The sequence below is a fragment of the Balaenoptera ricei genome, chromosome 1 (genome assembly GCF_028023285.1).
Source record: "Balaenoptera ricei isolate mBalRic1 chromosome 1, mBalRic1.hap2, whole genome shotgun sequence".
Taxonomy (NCBI): domain Eukaryota; kingdom Metazoa; phylum Chordata; class Mammalia; order Artiodactyla; family Balaenopteridae; genus Balaenoptera; species Balaenoptera ricei.
The window spans coordinates 74,132,143-74,152,317 of record NC_082639.1 but is presented as its reverse complement, the minus strand read 5'-3'; the positions used below and the strand labels follow the sequence as shown (position 1 = coordinate 74,152,317).

Below are 20,175 nucleotides of genomic sequence, written 5' to 3'. Positions count from 1 at the left end.
AGATCTTAAAAGTTCTGATCACACACAAAAATAACTATGTGAGGTGATGGATGTTAACTAAACTTATTGTGGTGTCCATTTTACAACATAAACATATGTCTTAACATTATGTTTCTACTTTAAACTAATACAATGTTATACGTCAATTATATCTCAATAAAACTGGGGAAAAAAGTAAACTTTTAATATTTCATCATGTCTAAAGTTAAATCTACACTCAATCATAATTAACATATTATAAAATCTTTTTTGGATAAGTGGTATCAACAAACAAAAATTAAACTGATAAACGGCCTCTGGAATTTGTTGTTTAATTATATGGTGGAATTACTCAACTAAAAAATAAACTTCATGTCTCTCATCTGTCAAGATTGAAGACTATCTCAAGAAAATGAATTGATCAAAATTTAATATAATTTATAATTTATTTAGAATATCACTACCTATAGATTCTGTGGTTATCAAACTGCACTTCCCACCCCCAACTGAAAGAAAAGGAATGTATTGCTCACTATTACTCCCTTGCCATACTTCATTAGGTATTTCTCTCTTACCCATAGAATCTTGACCCTTTCCCCTGGTACAGAGGTAGATCCTAATTAGGCTAAGTCAGGATATAGCATTCCCTGGTAACTATGATCAATCCAGGGTAGGCTTGGTTGATTCCCAACCAGGTCAACGGGAAAGTTTTATATAGTCCATGCGTTTGGAAGAGGTTGTCTCCTGTTTTGGAGGCATATATCCCTACTTGCCATTGGTAACTCTGTTGCTACCCGGAGGAAAAGCAGTCTTAGAATGAAGCCAACACTGAAAATAATAGGGAGGAAATATCAGAAGTACCTAGGCCCTTAAAGACATCATTAAGCGGCTGATTGTATCTCCTCAGCACCCATTACACGAGATCATGAATTTACTTATTAAGCCAGGTTAAGCCGAGGTTTTGTTACCTGTAGCCCAAAACATCCTAGATATGATCATACTAACAATTACAAAGCATGTATTTTAAATAGAACTTCTCTAACAGAATGTGAATATATTTAGTAGTACCTTAGAGTTTGTGATGGTTGCCAGATTCTTTGGTCTCATCTTGATCTCCCTGGCTTCAAGCTGAATGAGCAATTTTTTATAGTAAAGTTCCAAATCTTCTCGAAGTTTTGTTAAAACCTCCTCCAATGATGCTGCAACTTTCTTTGTTTCAAAGTACTTTTTCTTCCAAACATCACAGGCTATTTAAAAAAAAAAAGCAAAGGCTATAGTTTGTTTAAACTTTTCAACCTGCAAAGGACCCTAGAGTTAATTTAAACCATTCCTCTCTCCTCTCCTTCCTCTCTTATATTCTGAGGAAATTAGAGTTAAGAGTAAAATGTTTATTGGATAATAAAAGGACTTGCTTATAAATACAGTAAAATACTGATAAATCCAGGAACCAAAATCACGTTCTTCTTTAAGCTTGTAATTTGTTTAGAAAATCTTTCTTCAAAATACTACCTATAGCCAGAATTGTATACTTTTTATTTCAATTACTTTTATCTATAATCTGATTTGAATTCACTATTTATATAATTAAAGCTATGAAAGAAAAGGCAAAATATATTTTTTCAGATTTTCCTTATTTTTCAGCCCCAAAATGACTTGTTTTGTGAAATCAGCTGATTCTGATTCATCATTTATCAACATTATTCCAGGTATATCCCCAAACTTCTGTAGGGTAGAATTTCTTAAACCTGAGACTTCTGGTTTAGAAAATTAGAAATTAAACTCTGCCAGTTTAGGAAATCACTTTGACACCAATGAGATTCTAAATATAAACTTAATTGGAACACAAACTGCATGCTAGTATACCAGAATATGCTTATGTTTCTTTTTTTAAGATTATCGAAGAAATGAAAACACCAAATTTTAAAATTCTATATTATAAAGTGATTTAATTAAAAATATAAAACTATATGGAACTTTTAACTCAAGATTTTAACTATTTTCCTCAGCCCTATATCCAATCCCTCTGCAAGTTTTACTGGTACCACTGCCAAAATACTTTGAGCATCTGGCACGTTCTCCCTTCTTCAATGCTACATTCCTAGGCAATCCACTATCATCTTTTGAAAGCTGTATTATCTTTCTAACAGTCTCTCTGCTTCCATTCTTGCCCCTCTACAGGCTATTCCATACCGCAGTCATCCTCATCTAAGATATTTTAAAAATCACATAAATCCCTAGTTTAAAAATCCTCTGATGTCTTCCCATATTACTTGTACTGATAATAAAATCCAAACTCCTTGAATTGGCCTATCTGTTCCTTGCTGATCTTTTGATTTTCTCCCTCTACATTCCTCCTTATTTATCACACTCCAGCCGTACTGGTCTTAGTTCAGGTCCTTAATTCTGCAAGCTTATTTCTATCTCTGTACCTTGATTTTTAGTGTTCCTCCTGTTTGGACTCTTTTTACCCTGTCTCTTCACGTGCTTACCATTTTATTAATCAAATCTTAGTGATATCGCCTCAAAGAAGCCTTCCTTGAAAACCCTAGCTAAACCATCTCTCCTGCCCCACCACTCTTTACTGCACTCTTTTAATTGACTTTTAAGCTCTAATCAGTAGCTGACATTGTCTTACTTATTTATTGTCAGTCTCCTCCCATTAGAGGCAAGCTCCTTAAGGGCAGGGCCATGTTTGTCTTATTTACTGCTGTATCCTCAGCATTTAAAACAATGCTTAGAACTGAGGTATATAGTAGGCTCAATAAATATTTGACAGCTGATACATACCTTTTATCTTGAAACATTCCTGTTGAAATAGAAAGTGACCGATGATTCTCATTTTATAAATAGAAGGAGTGAGGCACAAAGAGGAGAAATAACTTGCCTAAGTATAAGATTATTCTAGTATTAGAATCCTTGTCCTGTGATTTCTAATCCATTGCTCAAATCTGTCTGATAAACTTGCTCTTTTAGCAGCACAACAAGGCCAAATCATTGCCACCACTTCTGGGGTAACACTTGAATATTATGAGGTAGAACATTAAGAAATACCTCCTGACACTGTATAACCTCTAGTCAGATCTAATACTGAAGCAATAATTTTGCTGTAAATTGAGAATCCTAAAGGCAGTTAATTCCATATATACCTTTTACCCTTTTTATCCTCAAATACAACCCAAAAGGCAGGCCTCTCAAATTATTTAACATCTCTCAAACCATTATCCTATACTTTCTCCACCCTGGCTCATTTTTCCATTTCTACCAGTTCTAACAACATTGTTTCTAATTCTATTGCAAGGAAACTGTCTATTTTTCCTACCTCATTTCTCTCATTCATTCACTCATCCAGTCAGTTTAGCAAAGCAGACACACACACACCCCAAAAAAATTGAGCACCTAGGGGACACTAAGGGACTCAAAGAAGGCTTCGAGAGTGGTATCTTAGCTGAGATTGAATGACTGGTAGGAAATAACCAGGAACTGGGAAGAAGGGGGTAGAAGGAGAAGATAGGAAAAGAAGATTTAGGTGGCAGAGGGGAAAGAATGCCTGAAGGCCTACAGCCAAGATGAGGCACACTTCAGATTCTTGTACATCTACCACTTTTCCTGCAAGCCTTTCTTGACCTCTTCCATCTAATTTAGGTGTTCTTCCTCTGCACTCCTATGCATAGAATTTGTAATTCCTTTATCATAGCAGTCATCAGTATGTATCACTATTGCTTAACTTGATCATCATTTCCCCACAGGACCATAAGCACTTTGAAGGCAGGGACAAGATTATGTTGGCCTATTAGTATCACCTCAGCCCCTGGAACAGTGACTAAATTCAGTAGGCCCTTAATAAATACTTATTTAATAAATGAATGTTGAAATGAATAAACAAATGTCCATTTTAAAAAATAATTGAATTTTAATAAAAAGCATGTTGCATTTATTGTATAGAGTTGAACAATGATTTCTTTCATCTTTCCTATAGTGAATTTATATAAGTAGTGTACCACTTAAACTACAACAGTAAAATAGTAAATATTATCATTTTATCATTTATTCCAAAGGCATACATTTGTAAAACTTGAGTTTCCTTTATAGTGATAAAAGATACGTAATAAACTTTACCATGATATCGCTTTAATTTGCCTTGTTCCAATAGCCTTTCAACTTTTTTTATTAGTTCTTCTCTAATTCTTTCCAGATATCTTCTTTCTTCCTTTACTTGTTTCATTTGTTCGATAATATTCTCTCCTAGAAGATTATAACCCATACTCATCAATGTCTAAAAGCTAAAAGATGGCTCATATCCTAAAATATAGCGTATAAAACTAAAAAATGCTTACAACAGCAAGTATGAATTTTACCCCAAACTCTGGTTTTCTGGCTGCAGTACAGCATGTGCCACGATGGAAAACACTGAGTCATCATTTCAGTACCTATAGGGGATTTATAGATATGTAAACAATACAGTATATCTCTTCTGCATTTATATACATGTATGGAAATGAGGCAAAGCTCATGTAGTTATACCTCTTGTTTTAATTCTTTAAGTAAATTTATCTTGGGACCGAAGTTATTGTACTTAAATCTTACATGGAAAAATGTATATTTTAGAGTACATATTTAAAAAGCAGAAATAATATTAGTGACACACATATGCAGTAATCAACATAACAGTCATAGACTTTAAAATACTTTAATTTCTTGTGGTAAAACATACATAATTGACCATTTTAACCATATTTAAATGTACAGTTCAATGGCGCTGCATGCATTCATAATGTTACGCAACAACCACCACCCCTTTATCACCAAAACTTTATCTTCCCAAACTGAAACTCTGTATGCATTAAACAATTAACTCCTCATTAACATTATTTAACTTTACCTCACAGAATCATCGGTACTTACATCTGTACCTATGGTATCATCATACTTACTCTCTATCTGTAATAACAATATATCAGTTATTCCTGGAGAAAGAGCAGGTTGACAAGGAACTGAAGGAAAATCAATAAGGTCTGGTAGGCTGATGCACTCTTTTTTACCTAGCTGTAAGCAAACATGAAAATCAGTAAGATCTGGTAGGGTTACACATTGTTTTTCACCTATTTGTAAACATCTGGTAATGCACAACAGTAATGCATTTTTTTACTTGTATGGTGATGAACTCCCAAATCTGTCTTTATAACTATAGACCCTCGTGCTCTAGCTTCTCCATTCCACTGGACATTACTTGGACATTATACCACAGGAGCTTCAAACTTAAAATTCAAAAAGAAGAAAAAAAAAGAATCCATATTCCTTTCTAAACATGATTTCCTTCCAAGATTTCTGATTTGTTACTTGTTATGACAACTTTTAAATGTTCCTAAGATGGCTATTGAATTTTTTTCATTTTGAGCCAATTTTGATTATTTATATTTGCTTAGAAAATTGGAGATCTTAGCACATTTTCAAATTTTAGCATACATTTTATTCTCATAAATTTTATCACCTCTGTATTTGTGTTATATCGCCTTCATCTCACCTAATTTTTGTGTTTCTATCCTTTTCTTGATAAACCACCTCAAGCCTTACCAATGTTAATGTTTCTGCCACTACCACTTTATAGACATTGAATTGTTTTCAATTCTACCAGGCTCTTAACTTCTGTAACTTATTAGCTTCTACTTTTATCTTCATTAATCCCTTACCCCTACTTTGTTTGTTTTATTATTCTTTTTCTATTTTATTGCATTGACCTTAACTTAAAAGGTCAGGTTCCCACAGGATAATGGCAGCCACTAAAATCTCTCCATGCATGCTCTCAACTACTATAAAAAGAAAGCAAATACAATCACCCATAATTTATGTCTGGAGAATAACTAGGACACAGAATCCTCTAATTTACATATACTTTAATTTACATGTAAGTGGGGAAATAAACACCCTAGACCAGCAGAGTGTGCTTCGGAGGTCACACCTGAGCAGAGTCTTATGGGAGCTATGCATTAAAGAGCACAATACACAGATAACACAGTAAACATCAACCACAATTTAGTCTTAAAGGAGAAGGTCCTGCATGTGGTGGAAGAATACTGAGTAAGGGTACCAAATGGTAAATCAAAGCTCTTTCTATGAGGAATCTAAAAGAAAGGGGCTTTTAAAATGTAGGGGGCCAGAGGTGGCAATTATGGGAAAACACAGCTACTGGGTGAGAGGAAAATTCTTTGGAAGCAAGAGATGTTTGTCAGGGGTAGGTGGTAAGAGAAAAGAAGGTGGTCAAGTTAAGAGCTCTGCTGAATTAAATTAGCAGGGAAGAATACAAAGAAAAAAGACCACTTCCCTAAAGGCCCCATTTATTTGAAAATATATAAATAAATAACTGCATTTCACTATAACAACAGGAGAGAGCTTTCTTAATCTATTGATACAAGCTAAAATAAACCACCAGAACACCTGTTTCTCTATAAGAACACTTGTTACTGATTCAGAAAAATCCAACACAAATAAACATAGACAAAATCTACAACATAATCTAGCATCCATAGAAAGTTACTTTTTGAAAACCCTCAAAACTGAGAACTAAAACAAAACAAAACCAGCAGCCAAGAAGCAGAGAAAAAATTAACAATATTCCCAACATAGATTAAATTAAATTAAATCAAATCATTTTAGGTATTAATGAACACCACAAATCACAAATTTAGAAACTCAGAATAAAAATGGAAAAATAACAGGAAGATGTAAAATGGAAATTGACCAAACTGAAGAAAGAAATTAAAGAAAAAACAAAACTGTCTCAGAAATGAATAACAGGTATCCAAAAAGGAACAGATATGACCAAAAATACAGTAAGCATAATGGAGAACAGAAATAAAAGGAGTAAAGAAAATTAAACATAAAGAAAGTAGTAAACTAGATCAGAGAGAAAGTAGTAGAGATAAAAGGTAAAGAACTAGGATAAGACCAACTGAGGTCCCTGAAAAAAAAAAACAAAAAAACAAAAAACCATGGAATGGATCTGCTATTTATATTGTTTTCTAGAGTTATAATTTCTTGAAATAAAAGAAGTCCTGATTTTCATACTGAAAGGGCCCACTGGGTACCCATAAAAACCAGACCTAGAACTCTCAACTGAAATATAGTCTGATAAAACTACTACACATTAAAGAAATCCTCTGGCCTTCCAGACAAAAATAACCAACCCAGTTTACAAAGAAAAGAAAATCAGTTTGGCATCATACTTCTTAACAGTAACATATAAAACAAAACATCAGTAGAGCAACATTTTAATAAACTCAAGGAAAAATTGTGTAAGCCAAGGATGTTACAGCCAATCAAGCTATCCTTCAAGTATCAAGGCTCTAAAGCAGGGATGAGCAAACTTCTTCTGTAAAAGGCCTCAGAGTAAATAATTTAGGTTTTGTGGGCCACATATGGTATTTGTCATAATTCTTCTTTTTTTCAACTTTTTAAAAATGTAAAAAACATTTTTAGGTCCCATGCTTCACAAAACAAGCTGTGGACCTTGTCTGCCTATTCCTGATCTAGACAAAATTTTAAATATGTAAGAAGTAAGGGAATATCATACCTGGGAGCTTTTTTTAAATAAGTGGAGCTTTACCCAATGAAGAAATGATTGAAAAATCTTGTGCAAAAGAACTGGCAGTAAGTGTTGAACATATTTAATTATAGAGCTAAGACTAAAACAAAGGTGAGGAGGATAAGACAAGAAGCACAGCCCATAAATGTTCTGTTCTTTAACAAAGTAGAAATAACACAACTTAAAGTACATGAGAGGAGAAAGGAGGGGGAAAGATGACTTTTTAATTGCCTTGAATTTAAAGATAGGAGTCAGAGGATAATTTTAGAAGTAACAAAGCAAAATCAGAAGCATAAATTTTAAAAAAAGGAAAAAGGAGGGCTAGGAATACTAGCATAAATTTGTATCCATATAAAGGTAAATACTAGAAAGAGATTCAGATTTCCTAAATACCAGGAGCCGGGGGGAGTGCAAATAAACCACGTAGTAACACATAGTAACTATAACATAAAGTAAAATGAGAAATCTGAGGTCAAATGTATCAGTCCTATCAAAAACATAAATGGACATAACTCATCTACTGAATGAAAACGACTTTCAGACTGGCTTACAAAGGGAAACCCAACTCTAGCGTGTCTGTTAAAGACATACCTAAAACAAAGCAATTCAGAAAAGTTGGGAAAAAAAAGTAGGGGAGGAGTATAGGGGTATACCAAATAAATGTAAACAAAAAGAAAGGATAGGTTAGTATCTTGATATGCAGTAAGGGAGAATTCAGGTCAAAAAAGCATTTAATGAGTCAAAGAAGGGCACTTCATAATGCAAAAGTGATAATATTACTATTTGCATGAGAACAACTTTGTGTCAGATAATACATAGAAATCTAAATAAATCAAAAACCACAGGAGATGTAAGGATAAATAGTAACATACTAATAACAGAAGATTCTAATATACTATTCTCAGTCCAAGACATAGAAAGAAAAATGTAGAAAAAAAATAAGGATATGGAACACTTAAACAACATATTAAACAACACAGATTATAGACGAGGCACAGAGTAGGGGAAGGTATTTGCAATGCACATAAGCATCAAAGGACTATCTTCCAAAGTATATTAAAAACTCTTACTAATCAGAAATATATGGCAGACAACACAATAGAAATACTTGAAAAGGTAGTTCTCCAAAAAAGTTATCAAAATGAGGTCTATAAAATATAAAAATATGATCAACTGTATGGGTAATCTGGGAAATGAAAATTCAAACCACAGTGAAATAGCATTAAGCACCCACCAGCTGGAAAAATTTTGAAGTGTGAAGACAGCATATTTTATTAATATCTAGCAACAATAAAACAATTATTTGCTGAATATGGCATGCCTCTGCTCCAAAACTCAAAGGCTCTGAGCTGTGATTCTCCTATCAGGACTTGTCTCAGACTCCATTCAGCATTCCAACCAACATATCATATATAATCAACAACCAACAACCAACATATGTATTCTAACATATCAAGCATCACTGGACCAGATGGATATTAGCACACAACTGGCAGCACTGCTTGCTGTGCCTCTTGGATCACCTTGTGAGCCTTCTCTTGCTTTGGGCCCACTCAAAGTTGGCAGTCTTTTAGATTACTTGATTAAAAAAAAAAAAAAAATTGGAGCCATGCATCCGAATGCAGTAAATCTCCAAATTCCAAAGAGGTCCATCAAGTGACTCATTCTTCATGGTAGCTGGGGCAAGATACAAAAACCTGGTTTTTACTTTAAAGGGCATACCTCAGCGTGTCCCAGATCATGAAACTCCCAGAAATTTCACTGAATTGGCAAGCTCCTGAATTTTGAGGTTTATCTCCCCTACTCTAACATTTAAGGTTAGAAAACTTAAGACATTTTAATCTGCAGTTCCATTTCAATTTCAGTATAAATATTATGGTGCAATACCACATCTAAAAAAATGCAGCACTATTTACAATAGCCAGGTCATGGAAGCAACCTAAATGCCCATCAACAGACGAATGGATAAAGAAGATGTGGTACATGTATACAATGGAATATTACTCAGCCATAAAAAGGAACGAAAATTGGGTCATTTGTAGAGATGTGGATGGACCTAGAGACTGTCATACAGAGTGAAGTCAGAAAGAGAAAAACAAATATCGTATATTAATGCATATATGTGGAATCTAGAAAAATGGTACAGATGAACTGGTTTGTAAGGCAGAAATAGAGACACAGATGTAGAGAACAAACGTATGGACACAAAAGAGGGAAAGCGGCGGGGGGGTGGGGGTGGTCATGGGATGAACTGGGAGATTGGGATTGACATATATACACTAATATGTATAAAATAGCTAACTAATAAGAACCTGCTGTATAAAAAAATAAATAAAAATTTTTTAAAAATTTAAAAATCATACCTGATTGTCCTCTCTTCTAATGATATTAGTTCTATCATCTTCAGTTTTCCAAAGAAGCTGACTTAAAGGGGAATGACAGATTTGAAAGTCATATTAAAAAATGATCCCATGAATATTAACTTTTCATGTTTTTTATTTAATATTCTATAAACACAAATATAACATTAAAAAATTTTAAAGTCTGCTTGAAACCATTATATTATCTTTCAAAATCATTAATGATCAACATAAACTATATTTAGCATGAGTTATAAAATAATATTTCATTATATTATAGCTAAATTCAAATCATAGTCCAATGTCTATAGCAAGGTAAAATAACTGGAAATTTTGTAAACATATTTTGCTTATAGTTCTTTTGTGAATAATTGTTTATAAAATTCCTTATCTTAATTTCAGAAGACTATATGCAAAACTGTTGTCTAAGTACTATAATTTTGAATGAAATGATACGAATGTGAAACTCAAGCATGATTAGTTTACTCAAAACTAGGAATATAAAAGGAGGCAGAAAAATTAATTCTAAGAAAGCCAAATGAAGACAGAAATTTTTCTGTCATTAGGTTGCCCCTGATAACAAAAGGATTACAACAGAATAAATTTAAGCAACAAATTATCCCTCATTATGTTGGAAGGGAATATTAGTATATAACAGTAAACATCAGAATCAAGGTAATTTTAATTAAAAATGTCACTAACTTCACTCATATCTTTGTTCTAATTAGAAGTCTTTATAACAGTACCCTGGATATCTCACTCTTTTTCTTATAGTCTAGATTATGACATGTAGAATCAACATCCATATTAATTACCTTTTTTTGCCGCTAAAATAATCATTATCTGAATCTTCCTGTGATCCTGGCAATTCAGCATTTCCAATTTGATTATTTCCAGTCTGATTTTCATTTGGAGTGGCTTTTCCCCCAGCTGATGTTGATGTCCATCCATAGCAAAGAAAGTTCATAATATTAAGAAAATACTAAAATAAAATTTTGTTTTTTAATGTACATACTATACACTCTTGTCCCATGTTTCAGAATCTCTATGAACTTTACTCTTCCAAACTGAATTTCATGAAACTTTAGTTTATGCAAAAGGAGAATTCTTTGGTAAATTCAGTTTGGGAAAAATTGGATAAAGCAATCCTAACAGAACACAAATCCCACCCCCCCCACACACCCCTATTGCAGGATTTCTCTGTTTTTATGTACAATATGAATCTGCAAGAGGGGGTAAGTTGGGTTTTATTCAAACTTTGTTGTCTTCATAAAGCTTTTGCCAAAAGCATCTTTTAAAACAGTATTCTGAGGATCCTTCTCTGGAAAGTGCTGGGTATAAATACAGAGCATATAATGCCATTTGTTATTTCACATACATTTTCATTTATAAAATCTCCCTTCATTTTAACAGAATTTCTCCATATAAGAAAACCACACAATGTCTTTAAAACATTAACACTAATGTTCCACACGATCTATACGAACAAGAGATCAGTGAACCTGGTAGTGTTAATTCAGATTTTTTTCCCTTGGGGAAATCAACTTTCTTTAATTTAGAAAAAATTGGAGTCATATTAGTGTTTGAAAAGTCATTTTCCAAGAGTTGCCACAGTATTTTGCAAACTGAAGCCCATATTGGTTTAGTTTTAGTCAGGTTTCTACCACTTATTTCCTATCTGGCACTGGACTCAGTCATTTAAAGACAACAAATAGGGATTTTCTAAAAGATATATTCAAGGCAAAGGAACAAAAAATAGATACATCAGCTGTTTAAAACTGATAGTAAAATATCACTCCCCCTACCTGCCCCAAAAAGAAACAACGGAAAACTCAGTAGATTCTGAGTGACATTTTGATAGGAATATATGACATGTATCTCTTATTCCTAATAACGGTTTAGAGAATGATGCAATGCACCATTCAATACCTATGCAACTTAATAAGAAAGCAGGCCTATTTACTTTTGAAAAAATATAGTGTTTTGAGACCTAGAGTAGATGTACATATAAAATGTTATAGATTCATAGAAAAAGGAGTGATAACTGTGAAACTATGTTTTTAACTGTGAGATGTTTGCCTGGCAAAGAAGAGAGAAAGAGGAATTTAAGCAAAGAAAATGGCATTTGCAAGACAAAGTATTGTACTAATGTATATAGCATTTTTGACAATAGTGAAAAGTTCAGTGTTACTCTAGAACAGTGTTGTAAAGCATGGGCTTCAGTCAAACACACAAGAGTTCAGGTCCTGGCATTATCACGGCGGGTGTGACCTCAGGTAAGTTATTTCTCTCGCTTCAGTTTCCTTATCTCTAAAATGGCATAGTGCATGTAAAACACTTTCAGCACAGTACCCAATCCTTAGAAGTCTCTAGACTTCAATTTCTGATTTCCATTCCATTGCATTTCCTAATTCAGGTCTTTATTACCTCAGTCTAGTCTCCATATTGTCACCTACATTGTTTCTCTAGAACTGAAATCCAATCAAGCCACTCCTGTTAAAATCTTCAGATGGCTTCCCACTGCCTACAAAATTTTTTAGCTTTGCAAACAAGGATCTTGCAGTTAAATCCCTACCTACCTCCAGTTGTACTACCTGGTACTTCTTCCTCCCCCTACCACCAAACTATAATAATAATAGTACTAATACTAACAACAGCTAGAAATTATTGAACCAGCTACCACATTGAGCAAATCCTGAAAGCTCCATTCATATCATAATCTACATGAAGAAAGTCTTCTGGAGTTAGGCAGTGAACAACATACATGTACCAACATTTGCAACTCTGGGTTTGAAGTCAGAGTATGAAGAGTTCTCTATGCCATCTTAAGGATGTGGGCTTTAAGTAGTAATCAGTGAATCTTTAAAGGGTTTTTAAGTAGGGAGATAAATAATCTAACTCGTAACAAGAAGAATGATGCTGACGGCACTCTAGAGGACAGATTAGAAAAAATATAAGCAAGGAGGCTACTTGAGGTGGCTTTTAAGGTTCTTTTAACCTAACAATCTATCATTCTATTATACAATAAGGAAATTTTCAAAGCTTGAAGTCTGAACACCTGGAAGAATGATGAAACCAAAGAAACAAGTCAAGAAAGTATACTGGTTTGGAGGCAACAACAGAGTCAAGGATTAAACATGTTAAAGTTGAGGTGTGTCAAAAATGTAGAGATGTGTAGCACTGGGAAAGAACAAAAGATAACTAATGAAAGGGACTATCAATTTTAACACATAAAAATAAGTAACACAATACTTCTTTTCTTCTTCATTAAAGGACCTGTAAAACATACTGTGCATATTTTTACCAGTCATATTTGATAATATCACAATGTTAGAGCTCAGATATTTTGAATTTTCATGCACTACTAAAGAGCAATCTGACAATTTTTTAAAACTGCACAACTGTCATCAATAAATGGTAGTGTACATATGGAAAAAATTAAGGAACTCTATCTCACATCACACATAAAAATTAATTCCTGGTATATTAATGAACTAAATGTGAAAAGCTAACCATAACATATTTGTAATATAATACAGGGCCCTATTTTCATGATCTCAGGGTAGAAAAGGGATTTTTAAAGAAGACATAAATAGCACTAACCATAAAAGAAAATACCAGCAAACTTGACAATATTAAAGAACTGCAGTTCTACTTTTGCTGAGGATGTAGAAAGACAAACAGTGCACCCACCCAAACAAAGAGAAAAACATAAATAGTCTATAAAATAATAATTCTTCTTGAACTCATCAGAGTTGAGGTTGCAAGGAATCAGATTCCAATTCCCTCCAAGGAGAAAATAAACTAATTGTTTCATCTTTGGCAGAGCATAGGAGGAAGAGGTAACTCCATTAAAAGAAGTAAGAAGAAAACAGCCAAAATTTTAAGGAATTCTAAAGGCTAATGTGGGCTACCAAGATAGTCTGGAATCTCTAGGATCCCCAGACACAAAAGGCAGTCAATACTTAACAGCAAGCTCCTTTCCATGTACCTGTATCATATGCTCTCAAGAAAGACTGAGGGCAGGGCAGGAGACTCAAAAGACCCATCAATGGCACACAGGTATGAAACCCCATCCTTCTTAACACTCTTCTCTCACACAAAGCAAGAGCTTTAAGCCAATGGGGAAGGAGCAGGAAACTCTCCCATCGCAGGGCTCAGACAAAAATCCACTGGCTTTGAAGGAGGAATAGAAGCAAAAGCCACCAAAAAAGCAGGTAACTCCCCTCCCACCAATCTTAGCCTTGTAAAGTCTTACTACTGAGGCCTTGTAAAGTCTTACTACTGAGGAGGGGGTTAGGAAACCCTCCCACCACCAGTCTTAGGCAAAGGCTAAGGAAGGGTAGAAGCAAAAGCTGGCAGGATCATCATGAGCCCAGGATCACAAACGTACACATCATGGGCTTACTACCACTGGGTTAGGGGAAAGAAATTCTCTCCTAAACATAAAAAAGTCATTTTTCCCTTATTTTTTTAAATTTTAATTAAAATTTTTTTTTGGCTGCGTTGGGTCTTTGTTGCTGCACGTGGGCTTTCTCTAGCTGCAGTAAGCAGGGGCTACTCTTCGTTGCGGGGCACAGGCTTCTCATTGCAGTGGCTTCTCTTGTTGTGGAGCATGGGCTCTAGGCACGTGGGCTTCAGTAGTTGCAGCACGCAGGCTCAGTAGTTGTGGCACGTGGGCCCCTAGAGAGCAGGCTCAGTAGTTGTGGCACATGGGCTTAATTGCTCCATGGCATGTGGGCTCTTCCTAGACCAGGGATCGAACCTGTGTCCCCTGCATTGGCAGGTGGATTCTTAACCGCTGTGCCACCAGGGAAGTCCATTTTTCCCTTATTTTTAATTCCTTTAAAAGATAACTCACAGTATAAAGTAAAAATGGTAAAAATGTATTATGGAATTTATAACATATATAGAGGTAAGATGTAGAACAACAATAGCACAAAAGATTTGAGGAGGAATTAGAAGTATACTGCTGTAATGTTCTTATACTATATATGAAGTTGTATATAATTTGAAAGTGTACTTCAAATTAAAGTTGTATAATGTATATCCTGGAGAAAATTTTTCTTAAAGGGCTAGACAGTAAATACTTCAGGCTTATAGACCATTACAGTCTTTGTCACAACTACTCAACTCTGTCACTGTAGTGCAAAAGCAGTTACTGACAATATGTAAGTGAAAGGGCATGCATGGCTGTGTTCCAATAAAAGTTTATTTATAAAAAACAAGCCATAGAGTATGGATTAATATAAAGCAAAAAAAAAAAAAAATAGGTGTTTGCTGACCTCCACCCTATGGTAACCACTAAATGCTTTTTAAAATGAGGAATAACTAATGAGCTAATGGGGGAGATAAAATTGAATTATAAAAAACTACTCAATCAAAAAAAAAAGCCAACAAAACAAGAAAAACAGAGAAAATAGAAGAGATGAGACAAATAGAAAACAAATAATAAAATGGTAGATTTAAAACCAATAATTACATTAAATATAAATGGTCTAAAGACCCCTATTAAAAGGCATAGATTGTCAAACTGGATTAAAATTAAGATCTAAATACATGCTGTCTACAGGAAACCCATTTTGAATATAAAGTCAGACAAAAGTGAAAGAATGGAGAAAGATATACCATTTACCAAAATAAATCCAAATGGCCATGAAATGTATGAAAAAATGTTCAAGCAAAGAGAACCACTAGAAAAGAAAAATAAAATATTTGGAATTAAAAATTCAGTGTAAGCATTTAATAGCAGATTACACACAGCTAAAGAGAGAATGAATAAGGTAGATTTGGAAGAAAGATCTGAACAAATTGTTCAGAATGTAGTCTGACAGAATGGCAAGATTATGGTTCAACAGGAACTTTCAGACATTGCTGCTGGGTACAACCACTTTGGAAAACACATGGAAATTATACATGTGCACACAATGCTAATCCTAGGTATACTCTCTTGAGATCCTCTTGCACATGTACATTTAGGAGTCATGTATAAGAATGTAGAAAATAGAGTATTTGTAATAGCCCCAAATTGGAAACCAACTGTCCATCAGCAAAAGAGGTAAATAAATTATGATACAGTCATACAATAAAATGTTATACAACAATAAAAAGAAATGAAATAGTATTATACATGACAACATGATTGAATCTTACAATTACAATATCAAGTAAAAGAAGAAAGTCCCAAATAAAATGCTTTCAATATGATTCTGTCTAAATAAAATTCAAAAGAGACAAAACTAAATTATTGTCAAGGAATACATATCCAGGTTGTAAAACTATAAAGAAAAATAAGAAAATAATTATCTCAGAGAATCAAAGTGGTAGTTATCTCTATTGGGGAAGGAAGAAGATGTGACCAGAAAGAGACACACAAGGTTAGAAAGTTCTTATAAGAAGCATAGTGAAATATGCCAGTCAGAGAAAGACAAATACTGTATGTTGTCATTTATATGTGGAATCTAAAAAATAAAACCAATGAATATAAGAATAACAAACAAACAAACACATTACCTTAGAAACAGCCATTAAACTCCAAAAAAAAAATAACAGGATAAATGCATGAAGCTGTATTTAGAAAAATGTTGCTGCAGCACTATTCATAATAGCAAGAACATTAATACAAGGTTATATAAACAAATATACCACAAGGGAATTCTATAATGATATAGATCTATATTTATTGGTATGAAATGACGATGATATATTCTAAAATAAAAGAAGAGGATTTAAAAGAGTTTGTATGTGTCCTCATTTTTTAAAAATTAAAAAATATTTATTTGAGCAAGAACTGAAAAAAATTGGAAGAATATACACCAAAATACTAACAGATACTAACAGCTATCTCTGGATGGTGGAATTATGGTTAATCCTTATTTTCTTCTTAATACTCATTGATCTTTCTAGAACTTTTAAAAATGAGCATACACTAGGCTCTCACTTAAATTATAGTTTTTTTGGTGTGAAGCACCAAGAAATTAATACTATTTAAAAATTACACTTACACAAAATTCATAGGATTAAATACTCTCAACAAAATATTTTTTGGGGTTTTGTGCAAGTATCAATAGCATAGTTCAAGATCTTGGCCAGTAGCCCAGGGTATAAAATATGATACTACTCACAACTTTATGTAGGGTAATTGCCTACTTCATTAGCTACCTCACCTTGTACTTTTCAGGACTAGTGGGATTCTACTCTGAATTTTTTCCCAGGTGTTTTTTCATTTAATCTCTAATTGATACCATGACTAGAAAGCCATATTTAACATTGCAGGGACATACCTAGATAAAGAAGGAGGTAAAGACTCTCACTGAGCATATTAAATGTACCTACGGTTAAAGAAGGGGCTAAGTTTGGAATATCACTAGGTATACTATAAACTTAGAATGTAATAATTTATAATTGAAGATGAAGAAAAACTGGTTAAGAATAAGTGTATTGGGCTTCCCTGGTGGCGCAGTGGTTGAGAATCTGCCTGCCAATGCAGGAGACACGGGTTCGAGCCCTGGTCTGGGAAGATCCCACGTGCCGCGGAGCAAATGGGCCCGTGAGCCACAGTTACTGAGCCTGCGCGTCTGGAGCCTGTGCTCTGCAACAAGAGAGGCCGCGATAGTGAGAGGCCCGCGCACCGCGATGAAGAGTGGCCCCCGCTTGCCACAACTAGAGAAAGCCCTCGCACAGAAACGAAGATCCAACACAGCCATAAATAAATAAATAAAGCACACCTAGTATAGTGTAATTAAAAAAAAGAAAAAAAAATCCCTGAATATTTAAAAAAAAAAAAAAAAAGAATAAGTGTATTTTGCAGCTATAATGAATGTTGTCATTATTTTGGGGGGGAATTCATTTAATTCATAAATGTTTAGTATATTTGCTTTTCCATCACAATTTATTTGCTGTATGCAATATGGTAAAAAAATTCAACTGACTTTTTTTCAATCGATTCTTAGAGTGTAGTTCCAGCTTTATTTATATGTTTATAAGTTTAATTTTGATTTTTTAAATTACCTACCACTTTTTAAGAACTAAATTATCAGTAAATTGGTGGGTGTAACCATATAAAAATTTTTAAATCTTTGAAATACAAATGTCTCCCAACATTAAAGTTGTTTTGCTTTGGTTTGATACTGTTTTCCTGGCTAAGATACTTCTGAACTATAATAATAATACAAAAGTTTTATGAAACAATAACTTCTCTTCTTTTCTCCTTTAGCCTTAACTTTATCTGAAACTATTATAAAAGGTGGTAGACTTTATTTAAGTGCTGTAAGTATTTTGACTTTATTTGATTTTTAAATTTTATTTATTTTTTTTTGCAGGCTCTAGAGCACAGGCTCAGTAGTTGTGGCACATGGGCTTAGTTGCTCCACGGCATGTGGGATCTTCCCAGAACAGGGCTTGAACCCGTGTGCCCTGCATTGGCAGGTGGATTCTTAACCACTGCGCCACCAGAGAAGCCCTGATTTTATTTTTATTTTCGAACAGTACTTAAATTGTCTTTTTTTCCTCCCAACTGGTGAAACTATTTTTTAAAATCCCCATAGTGAATTGTAGCTTTCCTTTTATACTGCCTATATTCGTAAGGCTAGATTTGCCCAGAATTTGCCCAGACCTGACTGTTAAAATGTACTATAACAACCTCTTTGTCTTTCCCATTCCAGTTGAAATCACCTTCTTCCTGATTCTTGTTAAGAAGCTTTTTCAAAGTGTTTTCTAAACAACTGGGATCTGTTCCAGGTTCTTCCTTTGACAAAGTTACACTAAGTGGTCTGTGTATTATTCCATCAGCCTCAGCAACACCATTATTAGTCTGTTGCACATCTAAAGAAACTGCTGATGATGCTGAATAAATATTTCCTAAATGATCCATTATAGGAAGCAAATATAATTCTGGTTGAAGAGCCTAAAACATACAGGAAATTTAAAAAAATTAGTTTATACTTTAAAAAATAAGTTAAAAAATTAGTATAAGTTTAAAATGTCACATTACATACATATGGAGGAGCAAATGATTTGAGTTTCAGTTCTGATTCTTGCTTTGCCTTCACCTGGAAATAAATGAGGAAATAATTAAAGCTTCTGTAACATTTTTCAATTACTTTTACCCTCACTTTCTTGCAGACGGCATATTTCTGTGACATAAAAATCAAATCAAAAAGCTAGTAACTAAGGCTATATTCTAGAAAATGTGGAATATAATCCTATTTCTATTCACTGTACTAAACATAATAGAAATTCTATGTCATTTAATAATAATAATTATGGCTATCACTTGCATGGACTTACTATGTGCCAGGCACTATTCTAAATGCTTTACATATAAAGCTCAGTTAATCCTCACAATTCCATGTGATAGGCACACATATTGTCTGTAGTTCACAGACAAGAATGAGGCAAGGAGAGGTTAAGCATCTTGCCCAAGATTTTATAAATAGGAAGTTTTCAAGTTGGGATTCAAAACCAGGTAGTCTGGTTCTAGAATCCAACTTTGTAAACTTTATTTCCTAAATATTCAGCCCATAGAGTTAATTTGTTATTCATTCATTCTTTCAACAAATATTGAGGTATACTATGTGTCAGGTAGTGTTCTACATGGTGGGGATACAACTGTGAACAGTGCAAAGTCCCTGCTCTCATGTAGCTTATATTCTGCTTGGGAGAGTAGATGTTAAATAAATGTGATTTAAGATAGTGATATGTGATTTATGAAAATAAAACAGAGTGATGTAATAGAGAGGAATTCAGAGAAAGAATATCTAAAACTAGGTGGTCAGAGAAGGCCATTTTTGAAAGATAATAATTGAGCTGAGAACTGAATTATGAAAACAAGAAGCAAGCTATTTGAAAATTGGGGGAAGTGATTTCCAGGCAAGTACAAAGATGATAAAATAGAAATGAGTTCGCTGTATGTGAGGACCAAAGGAAGATTTTTGTGGCTAAAGTGTAGAACCAAGGAGAAAATAGTAGTAGATGAAATCTGAGAGGCAGCCTGTTCCTGAGACTCTCCTTACCTCTTGCCTAACCACTGCAAAAGTCTCCTGGTTACAATTCCTGTCTCTAGTTTCTTAAGGCTCTCATCATGTCACATCTTTTGCTCAAAAACTCCAAAGCTTCAGAAAAAAAAAAAAACCAAATTCATTAATCTGGCATTCAAGACCTTCAATAAACAACTTTTACAACTTGTTGTCTACTATTCCCTTTCACACAGTCAATGCTCTAGTAAAAACCGAACCACTCACTTTTCCCTAGAGTTGC

General features: G+C 33.9%; 1 protein-coding gene across 1 annotated transcript in view; it reads right to left on the bottom strand.

Moving 5' to 3' along the window:
* The window catches only part of SPATA1 (spermatogenesis associated 1), a 52,941-nt gene that overhangs the window by 17,592 nt on the left and 15,174 nt on the right, over nucleotides 1-20,175 (bottom strand). Inside the window, 7 exon segments of the mRNA XM_059925267.1 lie at nucleotides 1,048-1,226; nucleotides 4,096-4,221; nucleotides 4,911-5,022; nucleotides 9,922-9,982; nucleotides 10,734-10,848; nucleotides 18,592-18,823; nucleotides 18,915-18,968. Of these exon segments, the coding sequence (XP_059781250.1) occupies nucleotides 1,048-1,226; nucleotides 4,096-4,221; nucleotides 4,911-5,022; nucleotides 9,922-9,982; nucleotides 10,734-10,848; nucleotides 18,592-18,823; nucleotides 18,915-18,968 (879 nt within the window).